At 50.5% G+C, this 23,622-nt stretch overlaps 3 protein-coding genes across 10 annotated transcripts in view; 1 reads left to right on the forward strand and 2 right to left on the reverse strand.

The window, feature by feature from the left end:
* Positions 1–8,251, reverse strand: part of EWSR1 (EWS RNA binding protein 1) — a 32,498-nt gene extending 24,247 nt beyond the window's left edge. For all 3 annotated transcript variants that reach the window (XM_010359293.2, XM_010359287.2, XM_010359299.2), the window contains exons 1-4: positions 7,926–8,251; positions 4,127–4,163; positions 3,948–3,999; positions 2,513–2,636 (exon numbers count right to left, since the gene is read on the reverse strand). In XM_010359293.2, coding sequence (XP_010357595.1) covers positions 2,513–2,636; positions 3,948–3,999; positions 4,127–4,163; positions 7,926–7,938 — 226 coding nt within the window. In that variant the 5' untranslated portion in view covers positions 7,939–8,251. The remainder of the gene's footprint in view (positions 1–2,512; positions 2,637–3,947; positions 4,000–4,126; positions 4,164–7,925) is intronic.
* Positions 8,252–8,292: 41 nt separating this feature from the next.
* RHBDD3 (rhomboid domain containing 3) lies at positions 8,293–16,082 on the forward strand. Its single transcript, XM_010359268.2, has 7 exons — positions 8,293–8,526; positions 8,696–8,843; positions 10,586–10,775; positions 11,903–12,286; positions 15,088–15,250; positions 15,336–15,623; positions 15,704–16,082. The coding sequence occupies exons 3-7, from the start codon at positions 10,628–10,630 to the stop codon at positions 15,879–15,881; spliced, it is 1,161 nt and encodes a 386-aa protein (XP_010357570.1). The 5' UTR covers positions 8,293–8,526; positions 8,696–8,843; positions 10,586–10,627; the 3' UTR covers positions 15,882–16,082.
* Positions 16,083–16,341: 259 nt separating this feature from the next.
* The window catches only part of EMID1 (EMI domain containing 1), a 54,868-nt gene continuing 47,587 nt past the window's right edge, over positions 16,342–23,622 (reverse strand). For 2 of the 6 annotated variants that reach the window (XM_030915901.1, XM_010359254.2), the window contains 2 exons: positions 21,668–21,752; positions 16,342–17,123 (listed from right to left, as the gene is read on the reverse strand). In XM_030915901.1, the coding sequence (XP_030771761.1) occupies positions 16,996–17,123; positions 21,668–21,752 (213 nt within the window). In that variant the 3' untranslated portion in view covers positions 16,342–16,995. Of the gene's footprint in view, positions 17,124–20,601; positions 20,693–21,667; positions 21,753–22,101; positions 22,145–23,622 lie in introns of those variants that run through there. The other 4 variants (XR_747542.2, XM_030915900.1, XM_010359248.2 and 1 more) reach the window with 4 other exon arrangements.

Consider the following 23,622-nt stretch of genomic DNA (forward strand, 5'->3'; position numbering starts at 1 on the left):
CAAAACTGCTGGGTTAAAATGTATATGAAAGCATACATAGTTTCTTTCAGAAAACAGGAAGCCCCAAGCAAAAAAAGTTTTTGAGTTGGCATGTTGTTCATCTGAACTGCTTAAGTTTTTTGCAGAGCCCTAAGGTCAACCACATAAGGCATTCATTTATTTAAATTTAATTAGAATCTAATACCATCTACCCTACCGTTCATACACCGATTACTCCCCACTACATGACAGAATACCTATAAGATTTACAAGGAGGGCAATTAAAAAAACAAAAAACTAAAAGTGATCAGGGCAATAACTCATGTCATAAAACTACGCAGCAACAGTTAGGGCCTTGTCATGCTAAGGATTACAACAATAGACACTGGGTTAATAAATAATCTTTTAATTAATCTGTAGTACCCACAAAAGCAGCCAAGCAAAATGAACAAAAATCAACAGAGCAAAATGATTTAATGACCAAAAAAAAGACCAGTGGCAAAAAAAGAAAACACACCTACTATGTGCTGACAACTCGAAGGAAAAGGGTAGTAAGAAGTATTACACAAACCGACCAATATTTTTGTTCAATGTAAAAATTAAAAGTTTTTAAGAATTCCATTGAATTGAGGTTTATATAGCCCCTTTCTTCTGATGTTTAATTTTTAAAAATCCTAGAAGAGAACAGTGTATTTTTATCTATTCCCTCCAATGATTATCCACTAACCTTTATGTTCAAAGGCAGCATGAAGTAAGCAAAAATGCAGCTTGTGTGCCTGAAATCACTCACTACCGATTAGACTCCTGCTTAGTTTTGTTCACACAGTTTCCTTATCAGGCTTAATTTTGGTGTTTTTATACCCCAAAAATTCTTGGGAGGATTAAGGGAGATAACGCCACCCCATAAACTATGAATTCTATACACACATTATTAAGTGCAATCTCCAGCTCATCAAAGCTACTAGTCTCTATACTAGAGTGACCTGTACTTTTCAGGCCCACAGTCATGATGGGGCTTTTTCAACCAATGACAATGGGATACATGGCTCTAGAGAACCACTAATTTGCCTGTAAATCACTCCGTCTCATCCCTGTAAAATGATCTAAGGATTCCAAAGGTTAGATCTAGGGCACATTAATTTTCACATCATACTTGTTTTAAAGAATGTAATAGCTTTAATACATGAAGTCTATCTCACAATTTCAAAATTCTATGCCAAAAAATTCAAACTGCATAAATTAGTTCCAGCTCTTCCCACAGCTGCAATGAACACCACTACAATGTTTAGATAAACATTTCCCATCCTATTCGAGAAACACCCTGGACGGGTTAGGAATTACTTCCCACCAATATCAGGACACTGGTACTCAATGAGATAAATTACAGACAAGTTTTTCCCCTTAATTGGACTATATATAATGCAGGACTAAAGACAGTTTGAAAATAAGAGCTCTGATATCTTTAAGACTTTATTAAACAGTCCTTTGTAATAGCAATAATAAAAGGGGCGGGGATAGAGAGCCTGAAACATTACATAGCACTGAACACAAAAAAATTATCATAGATTTTTCATGTATCCCACCCAACCTCAGCATCAGAATACCATTTCTTCTAATTCTTAGAATAGTTTATTTTTTAGTTTCTTGGAACAATGTTATATATATTCAAGACATATCATGGATTAAAATAATTCATAACACTTAAAACAGAAAATAAAATGTGTCTGGACTGGAAACCAACCAATAGACAAACATGATACATGCAGGGTGGCAGTCTGCTCCTCTACATAAATCTCATCATGCAATCTATCCTTCAGGGAACAGGGGAAAACCAGCTGGGGAGAAATCATCTGAAATACCTTTGGGAAGGTAAATAACTATTATTAAGGCTTGAAACAAAGTAATATTAAATAAGAAAACCTTTCCCAAAATCATATAAAGAATAGGATATGGATCTGCAAATGGCACCTGAAGCAGTTTTTCATTAGCACCTTGCTGTGTGTGATGTTAGAAAGTTTGGGTGTTAAACAAATGAAAACACCTAAAGGATTAACATTACAGGGTTAGACAAGATGGAAAGCATTTCCCATGCAAGAATGAGCAGGATAGTCAAACCTGTACTGGTCCCTTCTACTGTGGAAAGCACAAAACAAAAAGTAGAGGGTACACTATCAGATGAAGCAAACATGTGAAAACCAGTTTGATTTTTAAGCAGCTCAATTTAAGAAGGCTCATTCTTACTCAGTATTAGCATTAGCAAAATCTTTTAAATAGTCTCCATTTCGTCGTGAGATTATTCAATACGCTGTATAAAACAGTTAAAAGTTCTTTTCTCTCTTGGAATTTCTCCCACCCACATTCTATAGACTATAAGAGCAGGAAAGAAAGAGAGAAAATACCTCTTCCTAAGAATAAAGGATTCCCCAGATGCCAAGGTATGGACCAGAATATACATCCAAAAGCATGACTAATAAGCTTCTTAGCCAATGCCCTAGCCAAAACAACCCAAATATCTCTCCAAGGCAGGCCTTACCAGTGGGAGGCTGTCCATAAGAAGTTGCATAGGCGGTCTGCCCATAGGTTGCAGTGGTCTGAGCCTGGGTATAGCTGACATCAGTGGGCTGTCCATAGGTTCCATAGCTTTGTTGCCCATATGCCTGCTCCAAAAAAATGAATGCAAGAACTTCATATATCAACTTTTGTATTTTAGTAATAAAATGGATTGCTAAGTTTCTAAATTGGAGAACCAAAGTCAAAAACATTCCTTTCTAGAAGATTAAAAAAAAAAAAAAAAAAAAAGACAAATAATCACAGTATCATGAATGTATCCCTTATCTAATTCACTCATATCATGGAAAAGTTAGCTACAAAAAAAGCTCATTAGATAAGTAGGTAATGTTATTCACAGCTTCTCAGAGGGGGGAAGAAAAGATAATCAGGCAAAACCTCAGTTAACTATACACGAGATTAACAAGACACTCTCAAGGGAAGAGCAATAAGGGCACAGGTGTATTAATTGCCAGCACTTAGCATAGCACAGTTTTAGTGATTGGAAACAAAAGGTAGGAAGACAAATGAACAAAGCGAAAGCAATGAAGAGGGCTAAAATCTGTCAGAAAAAATTGAAAACCAGATTTTCAGCCTGACAAAAGACTTTAAAACTACTACACCACTTCAAAGAAAATGAACCAGAACGCTGTATGTCCTCTTATGGTGGGCACATCAGGAGTACTGTCTTTTGAACTTAGACATCAATAATACTTAAAATCAGGCAAGGAATAAGCTGTTCTTTCAGATATTAGCATGATTATTCTCTAGATTTGTTTAAATGACCAGTTACGTAAGATCTGCCAGAGACATCACATTCTGCCTGTCCTAGAACATGTTTCCAAGGCAGTTATTAGTATCCATTTTATGGCATGGATCATTTCAGAATCCAACATCATCTTGAGAACACTAGAAGGCTAATTTCTAGAATCTGTTGGCCTAGGTTTTTTAACAGACTCTTCACTGGAAAGAACTCAGGAGCTCCGTGGCTAGGTCACCAGTTTTTTAGAGCTAATCCCACCACTTACTGTACGACCACTGGCAAGTTACTTAATATCTATGCACTGCAATGTTCTCCTCTGCAGAATGGTCATATCATCCTCATTCTTTGCAGAATTGCTATGATGAATAAATTCACTAAATTTAAACACAATGAAGAAGGACCAAGCATGGAACAGGGCACCTAACTTGAGAAATCACACTAAAAAGTTATAGAGAGCCAATTATCAGCCTCTGAATGGTTTCATTGATGATGGCAGAATGGAGTCCTTCACACTCCCATTGTGAAAGTCTGAAATGCCTGGGTATTTTACTATTACAAACACATTACTCATTTGTTTTACTGGATAACTGAAAGATAACTGGATAATTTACTGATTTTACTTGGAGGTGCAGCTACATATAATTATCCTAAAGATTACCTGGGTGGTCTGTGCATATCCTTGAGTGGGCTGGGCGGTGTAAGCACTGTAGCTGCAAAATAATTAAATGCAATAACTTGAATAGAGAACATTCAAATACCACCTCTACAATTATAGAAGGCTCCATACTCAAAAAATATTAATCACAGACAAAATGCGGTTATAGAAGACTGACTTACCCCTGCTGCGCTGCAGCTTGGCTATAGGTACTGTAATCTAGAGGAAAACGAGGAGAAAAAATAGTGTAAAGTTAGCAGAAACAAGAAGAGAAAAAAGGGGGAAAGAATTCACATGGCAGGAAGAATTTCTTTAAACTATAGGGGGACCTGCCAACATAGGTCCAAATGAGTCCCCCTTATCTCTCAAAACCTAATAGAAAAAAAAGTCTAAGTCAGTTAAACTCAACATTTGACTATGGGACTAGCTAATGAGGTCAAGATCAGCTGATTTGGCAGGTATACTTTGCATGTTCTCATGACCACAAAACCCAACCCAATTCCGACTGTCATCTGAAACACAGACGATCATCAATATCTCAGACTAACAACAGGATCAGAAGTTTTTTCCCTCATATAAAACGGAGGCATGCAACAACAATACAAAGTTTAACACTAGACTGGTTAGGTTAGAACCTACCTCTCCTCAAAAATGAGTTTTCACTCCCCTCCCTTTAGCAAGTTAGACAAACCACCATTCCCTAGCTCAACGACAGTGAAACAGAATGGCAGAAAAGAGGGCAGTCACCACACTCCAGTGTTTTAAAGGGTTTGCTGTGTCAGAACTACATTTGTGCAACAACTTAAAAGCTAGATATATTATAAATCCTGGTGAAGCAGAACTAAGGCAGAATCCTGAAGACAGGCAAAGAAGAAAAAGCATTTAATCTTTCTGGGAAAAATTTGGCAACATCATTGTCTCTCATACAACTCAAAATGATTTCAACTTTAAAAAGTAAACCTCCCTATAATTTTCCTTTTCCTATGAAATTTACAACATGCGTCCAAAGGGACCAAAAACTCTGGTCCACTGAGGTGTCTACAAGTAGTAAAAACAAACAGAAAATAGTTTTTAGAGCACTACTGCATTGAAGTTAGATAAGTTTAGTTTTTTTAAAGGCAGTTAATTATTTTCGAAAATTCTGCCCAATTCTTTCTTCTCCATAAGAATACATATCTTGTTCTGTCTGAAGACAGTACTGCCATTAGGACGGAAAAAGGGGGTCCTTTATTTTCCAATCAGAAAGTAGTCCCTTATCCAAAATCAACAATTGACAGCTCTTCATTGCATCCACTTCACGCAATCCAAAGCCAGCCTCACAATCCCTCAGCGGCCTGAGAGAGCTTTGCTGAATCCATCTCTTCACGTTGGCTTATCTGTCTACCTCTCTATACTTTATTAGTGGACTACTTTCTTTCCTTTGTACACACTCGTAACTCAAAACCCTGAATCACCAAGAAGATCAAATCAACTGCCCAAAGGCTACCTATAATGAAAAAATAATTTGTTCATGGCAATCTTAAAGGTATTTTCAATAGCACTACAAGTCATACTCTCTGTGACATTAAAACTAAATGCAAATCATTTCTTCCACGTGGCATCCACAAAATAAACACAGCACTGAATCATTCAACATCAAATATTTTAACCCACGTTTTGTTAAGGTCTTTGAGAAATGATTCTAAATCACCGACCTGTAAGTACAGTTTCCAAGACGACTTTTACACAATAGTAGTTATGTAAAACATAAAACTGGCAAAGCTGATATGGAACAACTAATGACTTCTTAACAGTGAGAAACCAGAGGATTCGGCCCTATACTAACCGGTGGGCTATGGAAAGTAGCAAATTTGTTTCATGAACTTACATTTATCTTCCTAGAGCACACAAACATCACCGGACCTCAAACAAGCTATTAGGTTGGTGCAAAAGTAATTGCGGATTTTGTCATTAAAATGGCAAAACTACAATTACTTTTGCACCAACCTAATACAATTACAAACTGGTCAGACTATTCAGCAACCGTGTTTGTTTTTAACCCTCAAAAGTGAGCCACAGACTTCACTAAAAATCACTTCACTGTGATTGAGGGGTGGGGGTTCTAGATTGCAGCAAGTCTTTTCTACATGAGATACACACAAGGAGAGAAAACCTCTATTATTATTAACCCAAGGCAATGCTTTAACACTTTATAGCAGTCACTATGGAAGCTGCTTCACACTACCTGAGTTGAAGTCAGCATGGGACAAATTTGTGGAATGATTATGCAGGAAGGTCAGAAAGGCTCAAAAGCTTAACAGGTCTAGCCTAACTTCTGTATTTTACAGGAAAAGAAACTAAGGCCCAGATTACTTATGTGACTCTCTGAAGGCCCCCCAGCCAGGCTTAATGTGTTTACTTTGTGTCAACAGAAACCACAACTATAATTCTAATACAGTACAAGCACATGGTAGTTACTAGTGAACAAGGTTTGAACAAAGTTGACTGAAAAAAGACATGCCCGGCCATGCAAAAATGTCAACGCACACGTTTTGCCTTTTCAGGCTTTTGCAGAGGAGAAGAGAGTGGATAGGGCACCTAGGAAACCACTTTCCACCAGGAGGTTAGTTGTGGTATTTCAGAGTCCTCTCTTCTACCGGCATTCTTGGTATCCCAGCAAGAACACCCAACACTTACCTGTTTATTGACCACACAGATGGGGTGAATTCTTAAACTGTCCTTAAATTGCTGGATTCTGGACTCTAAGAACTCTGGAGGGTCCAGAGCTGTTCCTGTCTTTCCTCTCATCTTCTCTCACTGTCTCTAAGGCCTGGAACCAGGTGGCCTGAGAATACCCCCAGAGGCAAAAATGCTCCACCCTGCCAATTTCCGCGGGCTAGTGTACCCACAGCTTGTGACCTGCAGGTGGTGGCTAGGCGACACTCTTAAATGCTCCTTCCATCAAGGACCACTCTACTCCCATTTTGGAGTTCCCATCCGGGGCTTGCTTTCAAGTGCCTTTAAGATCGCCTCTACTGGCCTCTTTTCCCTTTCCTCTGTCGACCTACGAAATCAACAGGCCTGCCGGCCTAACGCAGGCGAATAAACGTGCGAGACCACTGCTGAAACATAATTCAAATGCAGGCTCGGCCTTTTGTTCCTCCTAGGTTAGAGAGGCCAGAAATATCTTACTGGTAGCATTTCTCGTCTCTCGATCCAGGCTGGCCTTATTATACAACGGATGTCCCTCGGCGTTTGCAGAAAAAGGGCCCTGGGAAGCCACTTAATTGGTTTTGGGGGAGGGGAGGGCGTGGATTAATAAATAACGATAAAAATGGAGAAGCCCAAAAAAGCGGCAAACTGGGGGCCCTGGAGGAGGGAAGCACATTCTGTCTAAAGTCCAGGCGGGCAGAAGTTCGGCTTGGGGCTGGAAGACGCCGAGGGGGCAGTTCGGCAGCGCCAGACGCCCCAGCCGACTGGGCCTTAAAGATGACGGGGCTCCCGCTCATAGGCCGGCACCCCTCGGCCCACAAATCCACGGTATCTTTCTTTGCTTTTTTCCCTGGTTTCTCGGGAAACCCTGAAAACGCGGAGGGAGGCAGCCTGCGGCCCCCCCGGCGGTTTCACAGTGACCGGCTCGAGGGCTGGCCAAATCCTCCGCTTCACGCAGGGCCTCGAAGGCCGCAGGCCCCGCCCACGTGGCGGGAGGCCCGGAGCGCAGGGCGCGAGGACCGCCACACAATGGAGGCCAAAGCGGGCCCCGCGCGCCCCCGCCGCAGCGAGCCCCCTGCGCGCCGCGGGAGCCGGAAGATTCCAGAACCGGCCCGCCCGGTGGGGGGAGGGGAGAGGAACGCGGATCCCCGGGCTCGTCAGGTCGCGGCGGGTGCCTCAAACCCCTCTCGGAAACTCCACTCAGTCTTCCCAGCCAAGCCCAGAGACAAACGACCGCCAGTTTGGGCGTTCCGGCTACCGCCGGCGCGACCGCAGTTCCACCATACTCACCCGTGGACGCCATTTTCTCTCCTTCCTCCTCGTTCTCTCAACGTCCGTCTCCCTCTCGCTTTCCCTCTAGGCGCCGCACTGCGCAGGCGCAAATCCCGCAACCCCGGGCGCGACCATCAGGCTAGGCCACAGGGGTGGGGTCAGGAGGGATGAACCACGGCTTTCTCGTTCTTCGCGTCCGCAACCCTTGTCCCAATCTCTCTAAAGAGCGCCCGACGTGACACTCGAGCCAAAATAGCACCTAAGGGGCCAGAACGCGGGTGAACGGGTCTCAGTGTGAAACCGGAGAGGCTCTCTTCACGAGGCTAGGTTGTTTGCAATGGTTCCGTCCGCTGGCTCTAGGGACCGTCGCTGAAGAGTCTGCCCTGCAGGGAGACGGAGATCGGCGGGAGGGCTGGGGGAAGGGACCCGGACTAGAACAACTGCTGACTAATCCGCGGGCCGCGGGGAATGGGTGGCGCGCCAGCCGGTCGGCCGGGGTCACGCGGCCGGGTGTGCGCGGAATGGATTCAGGGTTTCCCGATCTCGCCCGGGAGCTAGAGTCCCGACTCCCCGCCTGGGTCCCCGACCGGCCTTTCGGGGTTGCTGGGCGCGCTCTGCAGTGAGTACCCGGGACGCGTGGCCCGGGCCAGCGGGGAAGGGCCCCGAGGCCGGTCGGCTAGGTGGGAGGCCTCGAACGCCGTTTCTGTCCCCGAGACCCCATCCCCGGTAACGGTCGAGGTGGAGCACGCCCTTTAATCATCCTTCATCCAATACCCTTGTTTCTACAGAAGGGGAAACTGAGGTCCAAGGAAATTGAGTATCTTTGCAAAGTCCCCAGCTGAGTTCGAACCAGACAGATCCTGGGACCCCCTACTCTATCCACCACCCGGAAGAATCTTCGTCCTTGTCTTTCTGCCCTCCCGGCTTCCCAGTAAGGTAGGCAGGGCCTGGTGGTGCACTGCCCGTTTCATAGATTGAAGAAAGTGAGGTCCAGGGGGCTCAAGTCCCAGTTCCGAGTGTCCACGGGCAAGCCTTTCCCCCTTGCTAAGGTGCCCAGAGCTGGGGAATGGTTGTGAGGTGAGGATACAGGAGGAGGTTTAAGGTGGGTGTCTTGGCCCCAAACCCTGCCTCCAGGCAAGGCTGGCCCTGCCCACCTTTCTGGACCTCTAACCCCAGCCCCCTAGGTGGATACCCGGGTCCACAAAGGGCAGGGTTCACCTTCAAATCCCTCAGCAGGACCAGGAGTCAAGCTAGTGTCCTTTTTTCAGTGAACATATATAAAGCACTGGTTGTGTGCTGCGAATACCCTGGGGAATGTGGGGATCAGAGGAGCCATGAGCTCAGACCACCTGCCTAGGGAGACAGACTAGTCAAGCTGTGCTCCTAAAGATAAGATCCCTGATGTTGGGGGGCCAGAGGAGGGGAAGGGATATTTGAGCTAGGCTTCCAAGAGTAAAATAGGAGTTTGCCTACTGGCGAAATGGAGGGAAGGACAATGCAGGCAGAGGAGCTTTCCACATTTTTCCTGCAGGAAACTGGTAGGTGTGGAGAAGGCGCTTGGCAGGGGAGCAAATTAGGCAGCCTTCTTGTCTCTCTGGGATCCTGCTTCCTGCCCTGAATCAGCTCAGTGGGAGTCCTGGGACAGAGAGGCTTGACCAGAGACCTACAGGCCCTGGAGGACAGGCTGGATGCAAGAGGAGAGCACAGAGGAGAAGGCCTTGCTTTGGTGGGCAGGGAAAGGCCATGTTTGAGGGCCAAAGCTGGGACCAGCTAGGCTGGAGCAGCCACCTCCATGTTGAGGCCTTCTCGATGGGCCAGCTGGTGGCTACCAACGCCCGCCATGATTAGTGGGGATTGCTATGATTTATGGAGCAAGAGTTGTGGGCCAGGGCCCACCTTAGCCTATTCCTTTTTATTTCATCATCCTCTGAGGAAAGGAATTTCTGAATTCCCATTTTACAGATGAAAAGGGAGAGGCTCATCTGTAAAATGAGGCTCATCTGTAAAAAGATGAGGTTGGAAACTTGCCTTGGGACACAGAGCAGAAAGAGGTGGAGCCCATACTGAAGCCTTCCTGTGGAAAGGGGAGCTAGGGCCAGAGGGGCTGTGCCAGTAAGGATGCAGGAGGAGGCTTACGGTGGATGGGCTCACCCTCAAAGGGGATGTCTCAGTCCCAGGTCTCTTAGTATGGCTCAAGGTGTGGGACTCCTGCCCTTCTGCCCCACCCTTCCCCAGTCTGCTTGCCCATTGGCTGGCCCCACTCCAGGGTCAAGGGCAACTGAAACCATCTGGAGCATTAAGGCTGGGCACAGGGTGGGGGAGGAAGGAGGGAGGTAGTAGCCTGAGGGAAGGGGGAGGACAGAAGAGGGCTAGAGATGGCCCTGAATTCGCCCAGGGGGGTGAGGGACTGAACCCCTCTTTTTGGGAGTTTGGGCCCCCTCAGGACTCAGGAGTCTCTATGCCTGTCCCCTGCCAGTCCTTAAACAGAGGTGAGTGGAATGGCAAGATGGCTTATGAGTGCATGGGTTAGGGTCTGAGCTCCACTATGGCCAAGCTGCTGGGCCTGCCTCTCCAGCCTGTTTCCACCTCTGTAAAATAGGGCTGTTGATGAGGTGCTGGAGAGGGTATTGGTGAGACAAAACCTCCAATAACAACTTGTTCTTTTCTTTTACCCCCAGCGCACAGCCCTAGGACCACCCTTGACCATCCTCAACCAAGCTATGCATGCCAGGGGCCCCCATGGCCCACTGTCCCCGGCGCTGCCTCTCGCCTCCTCAGTCCTGATGCTGCTGATGAGCAGCCTGTGGCTGGTGGGGGCCGGCCCCAGCTTGGTCCTGGCCCCGGAGCTGTTGCTGGACCCCTGGCAGGGTGAGGGCCAGCCACATGGACCTTGGAGGAAGCAGGAGACTTGCTGTAGGGCCTGGGCCCAGTTGGCAGGAGCAGCACAAGGCCTCCAGGCGTCAAGCAGGGATGGGGCCCAGTGTCCCGGGGGAAGCGTGGCCTTAGGAGCATGCTCAGCACATCCACAGCCAAGAAGGGAGGCAGAGGATTCGGCGGGGTGGGCTGGAACCTGTGGGTAGGAGTGCTTTTCTCATGGTTACCCGGTCTGGCAGCTTTTCCTTGAAATAAGAACTAAGGCCAGGCGCACTGGCTGACGCCTGTAATCCCAACACTTTGGGAGGCTAAGGCAGGTGGATCACTTGAGGTCAGGAGTTCGAGACCAGCCTGACCAACATGGCGAAACCCTGTCTCTACTAAAAATACAAAAATTAGCTGGGCGTGGTGGCACGTGCCTGTAATCTCAGCTGCTCGGGAGGCTGAGACAGGATAATCACTTGAACCTGGGAGGTGGAGGTTGCAGTGAGTCGAAGTTGTGCCTCTGTACTCCGGCCTGAGTGATAGACTGAGACTTTGTCTCAAAAAAAAAAAAAAAAAAAAAAGAGAAAACAACTAAGACTTTCAGCTAAGCATGAGGATGGGAGGAGGAGGTATTGGAGGTTCGTGGAGGGACCTTAGCTGAGCACCTGTTTCCCAATAATAACAACTCCAGTTTGTATTTGAGGACCCCCAATGATGCTCAGAGAGGTTAAGTGATTTGACCAGGGTTACACAGCTTGAGGGAATGGGGTAGCTCCAGGATTGAAGCAGGCCATCTCATGCTCTCAGCCAGGTATGATTTAGTAAATACAGAAGCAGAGTACCTTCATGGTGTCTGGGACATAGTGAGTGCTCAGTAGCAGGTTGTCAGTGCAAAGACTGAGTGGCAGGTGCGGTGTGTTCTGTTTAATACCACAGAGGCGTAGCCACAGTGTTTGGAAGTCCTTGGTCCCGTCCACCAATGATTAAGGGCTGACTGTGGGCAGACTGGCTCCTGGGGAGGGGAGGTGGGCTCAGCAGGTGGCCCTGGTGTAGGGTAACCTTCAACCTGGCACACCTGGGGCAGCCTTGGATGTTGGGGCCACTAACCTGGCACATAAGCCCCTTCTCTCTCCCAGTGCACCGACTGCTGACCCATGTCCTGGGCCACACGGCCCTGCCAGGCCTGCTTCTGAGCCTGCTGCTCCTGCCCACTCTGGGCTGGCAGCAGGAGTGCCACCTGGGCACATTGAGATTCCTGCATGCCTCAGCTCTGCTCGCCCTGGCTTCTGGGCTGCTGGCAGTACTGCTGGCAGGCCTTGGGGTGTCCGGTGCAGCCGGCAGCTGTGGATACATGCCTGTCCACCTGGCCATGCTGGCTGGGGAGGGACACCACCCTAGACGACCCCGTGGGGCACTGCCACCATGGCTGCCACCATGGCTGCTGCTTGTCTTGACCCCACTGCTCAGCTCTGAGCCACCCTTCCTGCAGCTCCTTTGTGGCCTCCTTGCTGGTCTGGCCTGTATCCTTTGCCTGAGCCCAGGGCCCGTGGGGATGTGTGGGTTCTGTGGGTGGGTGCCTAGGAAGGAAGTGGCACAAAGGGGTGAAGTCCCAAGCAATACCAAGGAGCCGTGCACACACATTCCAGGAGCTTCTCCAAGTCTTCCTCTGGGACATGCTCTGGGCTGGGACCTGGGGGGTCATGGCTTGGTGGAGGTGCCAATTACAATGTAAAGGGCTCCGTGGGCTCCCTGTAATATCGATGCCATTCTTCGCAGAAATAGAAAAAATAATCCTAAAATTTATATGGAACCACAAAAGGCCCAGAATCGCCAAACCACTCTGAGCAAAAAAATAAAAATTAAAAAAATTAAAAGCCTGGCCATGCGCAGTGGCTCACGCCTGTAACCCCAGATCTTTGGGAGGCCAGGCGAGCAGATCACTTGAGGTCAGGAGTTTGAGACCAGCATGGTGAAGCCCCATCTCTACTAAAAATAAAAAACTTAGGCCAGGCACAGTGGCTTACGCCTGTAATCCCAACACTGGGAGGCCAAGGTGGGCGGATCACAAGGTCAGGAGTTCGAGATTAGCCTGGCCAATGTGGTGAAACCCCATTTCTACTAAAAATACAAAAATTAGCTGGGCGTGGTGGTGTGTGCCTGTAATCCCAGCTACTTAGGAGACTGAGGCAGGAGAATTGCTTGAACCTGGGTGGCAGCAGTTGCAATGAGTCGAGATCGTGCCACTGCACTCCAGCCTGGGCGACAGGGCGAGACCCCAGTCTCAAAGAAAACCCCAAAAAACAAAAATTAGCTGGGCGTGGTGGCAGGCGCCTGTAGTCCCAGTTACTTGGGAGACTGAGGCAGGAGAATTGCTTGAATTCGGGAGGCAGAGCCTGCAGTGAGCCAAGATAGTGCCGCTGCATTCCAGCCTGGGCAAGACAGCAAGACTCCCTCTCAAAAAAAAAAAAAAAAAAAGCCTAAGTGAATGGAAAGATCTCATGTTCATGGATTGGAATACTTAATATTGTTAAAATGTTAATGCTACCCAGTTGATTTATAGATCCCACACAATTCGTATCAAAATCTCAGTTGTCTTTTGTTGTTGTTGCAGAAATTAGCAAGCTGGTCCTAAAATTAATATGGAAATGTAAGAACCCAGAATACCTCAGATAATCTTGAAAAAGAAAAGCAAACCTGGAAGACTTATACTTTTCAATTTCAAAACTTAAAACTACAAAAGTGGCCAGGCGCAGTGACTCAGGCCTATAATCCCAGCACTTTGGGAGGCCGAGGCAGACAGATCACTTGAGGTCAGGAGTTCAAGACCAGCCTGGCCAACATGGTGAAACCTCATCTCTACTAAAAATACAAAAATTAGCAAGGCGTGGTGATGCATGCCTGTAATCCCAGCTGCTCCGGAGGCTGAGGCAGGAGAATTACTGCAACCTGGGAGACAGAGGTTGCAGTGAACTGAGATTGCACCACTGCACTCCAGTCTGGACAACAAAGTAAGACTCTGTCTCCAAAAAGAAAAAAAAAAAAAAGCTATACAGAATTATAATAAGATATTGTGGTACTGGCATCAGGATAGACATACAGATCAATGGACTAGAATTGACGATCTAGAAATAAACTGTTACATTTACTGTATAGTCAATTTATTTTGACAACAGTGCCAAGTCGATTCAATGAGGAAAAGAATATTCTTTTTAATAAATGGTGCTAGAGGTTGGGTGAGGTGGCTCACGCCTGTAATCCTAGCACTTTGGGAGGCTAAGGTGAGCTGATTTCTTGAAACCAGCAGTTCGAGACTAGCCTGGGCAACGTGGTGAAACCCTATCTCTAAGAATACAAAATAATTAGCCAGGTGTGATGGCATGTGTCTGTAATCTCATCTACTCGGGAACCTGAGGCAGGAGAATTGCTTGAACCTCGGAGGTGGAGGTTGCAGTGAGCCGAGATTTCACCACTGCACATCAGCCTGGGTGACAGAGCGAGACTGTCTTAAAAATAAATAAATAGTGCCACAGTGCTATTTACTGGCATTCTGCTTCTGAGAGAGAGAGGTGTGTGTGTGTGTGTGTGTGTGTATATATATATTTTTTTTTTTTTCACCCAAGCTGGAGTGTGGCAACGCCATCATAGCTCACTACAGCCTCAAACTCCTGGGCTCAAGCGATCCTCTTGCCTCAGCCACCTCAGTAGCTGAGACTACAGGTGTACACTGCCACGTCCAGCTAATTTAAAAATTTTTTTTGTAGAGACGGGTCTATGTTGCCTAGGCTGGTCGTGAACTCCTGGCCTCAAGTGATCCTCCCGTCTCAGCCTCCCAAAGTGGTGGGATTATATAGCTGTGAGCCACTTCGTCCAGCCCTAAGATGATTCATACCTATCAGGGAAAACAGTGCCACCGGAGAGAACAGGCTGGCCCCTATACTCTGGATTGGGGACAGGAGTTATCCAGGCCTGTCTGAAGGCAAGAGCGGGTGTATCCATGGGACTTCTTCCAGGAAGGGTGGGCCTTGAGTTACAGACCTGAAAAGGTGCACAGGGTTCTGGGAACAGAGTGGGTCAGGGGTGAGCCCAGGCTTTGGGGTAAGGCATACCTGGCTCTGTTTGGCTGAGTAGTTTCAGGCAGATCCCTTTTCCTTTCTGAGCCTCTGCTGCTGACCAGGGTGATGCTATTCCATGCTGGGCCACAGTGAGGAGATGGGAGGGAATGGTGGCCAGCACACTTGGCATGGGGCCTGGCCTGTGGCGTGGGCCCACCGCTGGCTGCTTTTGGTTTTCCTTGACTGGCCGCCCTGCCCCGGGCAGACAGACGCAGCTGGGGCCTTCCGGTGGCTGGAACCCTCAGAGCGACGGCTGCAGGCACTGCAGGAGGGTGTTTTGTGCGGGACCTTGGCGGGGTGCTGGCCCCTGAGGCTCCTTCCCACCCCGGGCAGCCTGGCGGAGCTGCCTGTCACCCATCCTGCCGGACTGAGGTGAGGGTGATGGGGGGGATGCCAGCCCAGGTGGGCACTGTGGCAGGGCTGGCAGTCAGGCCCTCTTCTGTTCCCACTCCTCCAGGCCTCCCATCCCTGGACCGCCTTATGTAGCCTCCCCTGACCTCTGGTCCCACTGTGAAGGCTCAGCCCTGCCCCCACCAGGCCTGAGGCCTGTGCAGCCCACCTGGGAGGGCTCCTCAGAGGCCAGCCTGGACTGGGCTGGGGCCAGCTTCTCCCCAGGGACTCCGATGTGGGCGGCCTTGGATGAGCAGATGCTGCAGGAGGGCATCCAGGCCTCACTTCTTGACGGGCCAGCCCAGGGGCCCCAGAGCGCACCATGGCTGTCCAAGTCCTCTGTCTCCTCTCTGCGGTAAGGTGGAGTGGGCAGAGGGGGGTCCCCTGGTGTAGGGGCCGGTGTGGCCCTGACACTCCCCACGTGTCCCCTCACAGGCTGCAGCAGCTGGAGCGCATGGGCTTCCCCACGGAGCAGGCGGTGGTGGCACTGGCAGCCACAGGCCGCGTGGAGGGTGCCGTGTCACTGCTGGTTGGAGGACAAGTGGGCACTGAGACCCTGGTGACCCAGGGAAAGGGTGGGCCTGCCCACTCCGAGGGTCCTGGGCTTCCCTAGCCCAGGCAGAGAGTGGGGCACAGGCAGGCCCTTGGGTGCTAAGGGCTGGGCTGCATGTGGGTAGCCCGAGCTCCTGCTCTGTCTACTGAGGACCACAGTGGGGAGCAGGGGCACCTCTGGAGGCAGGAGAGGCCAGCATGCTGCCCTAGTATGTGTTTAGAATAAAAACCAGTTTGTTTTTCAACCTGGACCTCCTTGGAGGCAGCAGTTGTGTTTGACTCTTCTGTGTTGGCATCAGGGGGATGAATGAATGAGTGAGCACCAAATGAATGACCAGTTGTGGGACAGCTGTTCCCTGATGTCTGGAGACACAGGCTTCCTGGCCCTGCACCATGTAGCCTGTACCTCCAGGAGGCTCTGTCCTCCAACACGGAGCATTCTTCACTACCCATTTCCAGCTCTCCTCCCATCGTATTCTCATTCCCAGCTGCCCCCATCTAACCACACACCGAGACCAGGCTGCGGGGAATCAGGTAGGGGCCTTTATTGGCCAGCACACATCTACCTCCTGGCATCTGTCACAAGCATTTGTGGGAGCAGGCAGCCCCTTCCTCTCCACGTCCCCATCCCCAACCTGAGATGCGGGAGGGCCTAGGGGCTCAGAGGGGAGAATTGAGGCAAGAAGCCCCTGGTGATCCAGTCAGGATTGGGCAGCTTGACCTTGGGGTGGGGAACCCAGCACTGGACAACAAGGAGGGAGGGGCACAGGAGGGCTCCCCGAGGTTTGGCTGGGGAGGAGAGAAAGGAAGACTGCTCCCTGCCCTGTCATCCCTGCATGTGCTAAGCCCCAGTTCCTGACTCCCTCAGTGCCTTTGGGCCTGGATACTCAGACAGCAGATGAGACAAAGCCTTGTACCTCTACCCCTCCTTGAAGGCCTGCCTCCCCCCACTTCACAGAGGGAAACTGAGGCCCAAGCCTCTCCTCTCAGCCGCTCCTCAGCCTCAGACATGTGCATGGTGCCAGGACTGAGACCTGCTTACCCCTAAGGCCTAGATGGCAGAAGGGACCCTGAGGATATTAATAAATATGGACGGGCGGTCCCTGGAGGCAGCTGGCCGAGTCCAGGTAGGAGGGGAAGCCTGGCCTGGTCTGCCCCAGGGGCCGCCACCGCCCTCAGCCTCTTTCATCCCGGCTCCTGGGGGCCACGATCCGGTAGTTGGCTGCATGTCCGCCCCTCTTGCCCCGAAGGAGGCTGGGGGTGCCTGTGCCGGCAGGGCCTGCCCCAGACCCCATCTCTGGTTCTGCCGGAGGGAAGGAGAAGGAGAGAGGCCACATCAGGGTGGTTCATGTGAGGTACCCACCTCCCCTTGGCCCTCTAGGGGGTGGCAGAACTGGGCACCCTCTGCCAGGTGTAATCCACCCTGGTATCTGGCTGCAGAGCTGTGGGAAAGGGGGTCTACAGATTGGGGTCTGCCAGGACTTACCAGCCCCCCAACCCAAGGAGAGCACTCAGTGCCTCTGATTCCTGCTTTGTCAAGTGGGGTTAACCACACCCACCGCCTTTAGGAAGTGTTTAGCATGCTGTGAATGCTTCACATAAAGGCTGCTGCTTTTTTCTATTCATTTTGGGGTGGAGGTGTGTCCTGAATCATCCTCTATGTGGTAGCTGGGTAAACTGAGGCTAGGGAACAGACTTGGGCTAGGCCACCAGTTGGAGGGAAGGGCTTAGGAGGCCAGGCTCTGCCACTGACCTACTGTGCAGTCTTGGGCGAGCTGGACCTCTATCAGGGTCTCAGTTGTCTCATTGCTAAAACAGGGACAGTTCCGGACGGAACTGGAAAACTACTCATCTTTCAAAACCGAGGGTAGGAGCTATCTCCTCCAGGAAGCCTTCCGTGACTATCATCTCAGCCCTTCCCGAAGTAAAATGAGCAGGCCAGGCAGGTCAGAATAGGCTGTTTTTCTAGGGGGAGATGGACACTCAGGGAGGAGAGGGCCACGGGGGAGGACTTGGCTCAGCCTCCATAGGACAGATACTTGGGTTCTGGTGAACACCAGGTTCCCATTGAGGGCACTGGTAGGGAGTGGTAGGCTATCCCCTCGTAATCATGACTGTGCCCTGACCCTGTGTGGCCCAGCCACCCATGCACCTCCGGGTTGAGAGGAGGGCTCCTGGAGCAGACAGGCATATGTGGTCACTGAAAGGGACATTCCATGCCTTAACTCAAGGAGCGTGGGAGGGGAGCGGCACAGAGCACTGGCCCCAGTGCCAGCTAGGATCATGTCCTGGTCCTACTGTGCCAGTTATGTGGCCTTGGGCAAGTCGCAGAACCTCTGAGCGTCATCTGGAACGTGGGGATAATAGTCCCGTTTTTACACCCTTGTGATACATGTGTTTACCATGACCAGGACTGGAAAGTGGTTTTCACAGGAAATGCTGGATTATTATGGTTACTAGGTTGGTGTCGCTTCCACCCAGGTCTCCTGCAGGTCTGGTCCCTGTGAGTTTGTCACAGTCAAATTTGGGGTCCTGGATGAGTGGTAGAGTCAGCAAACTTTTGCTGGTGAAGCCCAAAGGGCCAGCATGTTAGAGGAGAGACCTGGGGTGGACCCCTAGCCTGATCATTCCCATTCCTGTGACCCTGAAGCAGTCACAAGAGCCTCCAAGCCTGTTTCTTCATCTGTAAAATGGCCATGGCATCGCTCACCTAGCAGGCTTACTACTCTAAGAGACTGGAGATGATCGATCCAGCCCAGGTGAGCCAGACACGTGGCAGCTGATACTATTATAATTATTGATTATAACCTAAACAGGAACCCCATCTGGGTCTTCAGTAGCACCTGATGTGTATGTTGGGCCAATGGGGAGGGTCCCATCTCCCACTCCTCCGACCTGTCCCTCCAAGCCCTGACCCCAGCTGGCTCGAGGGGCCACTGGCAGTGGGTGTGGGACTTCTGAGGTGCCTGGCACTTTTCTCCCTGGGCTGTCAGAGACAGAGCTGGCTGAAGGCAGGGACAGATCCAGAGCCATGGTGGCCCAAATGTGCCCCTTCTGGCTCCTGCCCCAATCCTCAGAGAGAAGGTGGGGACACCTAAAAAGGTTCTGAGAGCCTGAGATTTGGTCCTTGGCCCCTCTCTGTAAGAGGGGAGGAGGTCTGGGAGCTAGCCACTGAAGTTTCTAGAAGTTAGAGAAGCATGCGGCACTGTGGGAGGAGCTTTGGAAGCAGACCCCATACCCTTCCCAGCCTCTGGGCCTCTGCACAGGCAGGACTCTCTCAAGGCTGCCCTGCCCACTTCCCCACCTGGCACACTCAATGGGATCTTCCAGGACCCAACGCAGAGTCCCCTCTTCCAAGAAGCCTTCTCCAACCCCTAGCGACAAGTGCCTGTTCCTCACCCACATCCTTCCGTGCTCCCCTACCCCATATCTCTGTAGATACGATTCCCTGCCACTCATGGCCAGCTCCCCAAGGCCGGCACCTATCTATACTCCAGAGTGCCAGTGCCCAACCAGGCCTGGCTTTCAATGAGTGTTCCCTACGGTTTTGCTGGATGAAGGAGGCTGGGCTCTAACCTTAACTCTCCTTCCTGCTTGGGACCTAAGTTTCTCAGTCTTTTTGTTTTTGAGCAAGAAGGGTCAGCCTTTGGCAAAGAGGATATTGAGGAAACAATCTGAGGTTTTCTTTTCTTTTTTTTGAGACGGAGTCTCGCTCTGTCTCCCAGACTGGAATACAGTGGTGCGATCTTGGCTCACTGCAACCTCTGTCTCCCGGATTCAGGTGATTCTCCTGCCTCAGCCTCCCAAGTAGCTAGGATTACGGGTGCCCACCACCATGCCTGACTAATTTTTAGTAGAGATAGGGTTTCGCCATGTTGCCTAGGCTGGTCTCGAACTCCTGACCTCAGGTGATCCATACGCCCCAGCCTCCCAAAGTGCTAGGATTACAGGCGTTAGCCACCGCGCCCAGCCTCTCAGTCTTTAAAATAGATGCAAGGTTGGACATGATGTGGAGGCCTCTGTGCACTGATGTGAGATGGGCTGTGAGATGGTGTGGCAGGGCAGGTAAGGAACACAGCTCAGACCCTCAGGCAGCCAATCCCTTCCTTTCTTCAGGGCCAGCCACAGGCTCCAGTTTCATGAGGAAAGACCTCAGCTTCACTCCCAGGAGCCAGACGCAAGGCGGGGTACCACCCACTGGTGTCTAACCAACTCCTGTGCTACCCCATCCTGCCTTCTAGGACCTTCTCGATCTAGGCCCTGCCAGATTCCGTCGCTTCTCGGCTCCTTCTGGTCTCTTGGCCTTCACTCATGCTGTTTCTCTGCCTGTTCACTCTTCCCAGATCCTTGCCCTTCAGGTCTCCACTTAGATATTACCCTCCAGGAAGACTTCCCTCAACCCCCTCCAACCTCCTCTGGGCCAGGTCAGAGGCACTTCTGTATTCCCATGGCTGCCTGTACTCCCTTCCCTGCAGTGTACCTCACCGTGGGTTTCTCTACCAGTGTCAGGGTTCTCCTGAGCACCCCCAGCACCCTACACTCCTCGAGGGCAGGACTATGTCTGTCTTATCTTGTGGAGCCTGTCCCAACAAGGTGCCTGGCACAGAGCAGGTATTCATTCACTCGAGTGACCAGAGCCTTCTCTCTGCCAGGCACCATCTGCTGGCTGGCTGGCTGAAGAATGAGTGTCCGCTGGCCTGGGCCGAGCATTGGAAGGCGCCTTCTGCATGCCCAGGCCCTTCCTGGAAGAGGCTGCCCCTGCCTGCCCGCCCTGCCATTACCTGGCCAGATGATGGCTTCCAGCAGGGTGACCCGTCTGGCCAGGAGCTCCAGCTGAGCCTGCTGCTGCAGGAAGCTCTGTAAGCTAGGAGCCTGATGGGAGATGGAGAAGAGCAGACGGTGCGAGTCTGGCCTCCGAGGGCTGGCCTGGGGAGCCAAGCCGGGAGGGTGGGAGGGCACTGCCAGCTGGCATCAGGGCAGGAGCCTGGGAGTGAGTTTCAGTACTGAGACTTCAGTCTCCCCTCCTGTGGTGGGGACAGGGCTGGCCTGGATCCTCGAGTAACCACATGGGTGGGGAGTTTCTGGGTGAATGCTTGGGGTGAGAGTCTGGCTCTCTTAGTCCCCTAAAGGGACCAATAGAACAGGTTAGGAGGACCAAGGGGAAAACTGCAAAGGGGACACCTGAGGCCAGGAGGGTCTGCCTTGTGAGAGCCTCTGGGGGATTATGGGAGAGGAAGGTCAGAACTGGTAGGTAGTGCATGACCCAGAGTCCCCTGGGGCCTGAGCCTGGCTCTGTCACCCACAGTCCCCTGCCCTTCTGGAGTCTTGCTCCATGACCTATTGTCCTGTGGGCCTGACTCTGTTACCCATGATTTCTCTAGAGCTGAAGGCTGACTAGAGTCTGGATCCATTACCTGTAATCCTCCTGTTGCCCTGAGCTGTGATTTGGTTACCCATGATCCCTTGCACTGCAGGAGTCTGGCTCTGTTACCCACAATCCCACTGCTAGACTGGAGTTTGGTTCTATTGCCCATAATTTCTTCCAAACTTGAAATCTGTCATCTCTGGTTCCCTGCAGGCCTAGAAACCACATTACCCATAATGCCTAGAGGCCCAGGTCTGACCACAGCAGTAGAGCCCGGGTTTCTAGGGCACCCCTGCACCCATGGAGGAGGGAACCAGTCATTGAGGGATGGGTGGTTGTGGTCTCTCAGGTCCATGCTTGCCTGGGACAGGCACCTTCTCCAGTCTCATGACTGGGCTCAGGCCAGTTCCACCCCAGAAGGGCTTGGGGAAGGCTGGCAGGCAGGGGCTGGACTGTCTGTCCGTCTGTCTGTCTCTACTCACCATAGAGCCCAATCATTGTTTCCAAGATTAAAACCCTCTCAGCTAAAATCTTCAAAGCCTCGCGTAGTTGGTGCAACCCCTCCCCCTGTGGAGGAAAGAGACAGATGCAGCCGTGAAGGGGGCAGGGGAGGGGACCCCGCAAAGCCCGTCAGTGGCCCATGCCCCACCCAGGACATGCACCTGCAGCCCCACACTACCTGCCACAGCCCAGGGTCCATGGACAGCCAGAACAAGACCAGGTGAGGACAGGAGGGGGACAACAAGGCAGGCGGAAGGAAGCAACCCCTGCAGGACCTCCCAGAAGGTCCCGCTGGATCCCAGCTGGCTGCTCTCCTACACCGCCGCAAATCCTGCTGCGCTGAAGGTGGGGCGAGCCAATCTTCACGGGCAGAACGGCCACCCCAGAGGCTGCTGGGAGTCCTCCTGTCTTCTCATGTCTGTCACTCAGCACCAGTTGCTCTCCCAACACCTGCATGACTATATCCCTTGGTCACCTATATGTTTATTTACTTCACATTCTTTTTGCTGTAAATCACCATATTAGCCTCACCCTAATTACTCTGATCAGTGAGCTCAGGCTAGTTACCGGTATTTTCACTCATGCCCAAATGAATATATAGATGTTCCTTGACTTGCAATGGCGTTTCATCCAGATAAACCCAGTGTAAGTCAAAAGCGCATTTTTGAGATGGAGTTTCGCTCTTGTTGCCCAGGCTGGAGAGAAATGGCACGATCTCGGCTCACCACAACCTCCACCTGCCAGGTTCAAGAGATTCTCCTGCCTCAGCCTCCCGAGTAGCTCATGGCGCTACCACGCCCGGCTAAATTTGTATTTTCAGTAGAGACAGGGTTTCTCCATGTCGGTCAGGCTGGTCTGGAACGTGGCCTCAGGTGATCCACCCGCCATGGCCTCCCAAAGTGCTGGGATTACAGGCATAAGCCACTGTGCCCAGCCAATAACATTTTTTTTTAAGAGACAAGGGTCTTGCTACGTTGCCCAGGCTGGTCTCAATTTCCTGGCCTCAAGTGATCCTCCTATCTCAGCTTCCCAAAGTGTTGGGATTACAGGCGTAAGCCACCATCCCTGGCCAAAAAAGTACATTTTGACATACAATATTTTCAACTTACGATGGGCTTATTTGGAAGTAATGAGGAATGTACTGAAAGCCTATATTGCTTTTGCACAATTGTAAAGTTGAAAAATTGTAATTTGAACCATCATAAGTTGGAGACCATCAGTGTGTCAATAAAATTAGACAAGGTTTGAGTTACATTGCTTTTGGAGAACTTGCGCTTAAATGCTGACAAACCTGAGGCTCAGGCCTCTGCCACTTCCCTAGCAGTTCGCACTTTGAACTCCCTGCCTGGAAAACAGTGCTCACCTCTCCCAGGGCTTAGACTATGCCAGGTCCACATTCTGGCACGTCCTGATGCGTCGCCCTCAGCCCAGCCCTCTTCTCTTAACAGTACAGGTCTGCTTCTCCCTGTCTCTGGCTCCCAGAATCCAGGGATGTAGCACTGGGCTCACAAAGCCCCTCCTCCAAGGCCACCAGCTCTGGGGCTCCCCACTCCCCAAGTGGTGCCAGCTGCTACGCAGGGCTCATGCCAGAGACTTCATCTCTTCCTCCCCATCTGCATCCTTTCCTTCCCCAGCATACAGTCCACAGTCTTGACAACACTCCATACTCCCTCATTCCTTCCTCTTTCCTAGTCCAGAAACAAAGTTATTTCCAGAATGTAGATCTCTCAATTCCAGCAGCATGCCAGGATAACAAATAGAACTATCCCAGCCCTGATGACATCTGGAAATCTCTCTTGGTGTCCTTTACTCAGTACAGATAAGTGAAGGGACGGACAATATATAATTGTATGATTACAAGCCAACCCTTTAAGGTTGTTGCTTCCCACAAAACCATCTAAACAACTGAGAAGTCTCTCAATATGTCCATCATGAG

This window comes from Rhinopithecus roxellana, chromosome 13 (genome assembly GCF_007565055.1).
Source record: "Rhinopithecus roxellana isolate Shanxi Qingling chromosome 13, ASM756505v1, whole genome shotgun sequence".
NCBI classification, from domain to species: Eukaryota; Metazoa; Chordata; class Mammalia; order Primates; family Cercopithecidae; genus Rhinopithecus; species Rhinopithecus roxellana.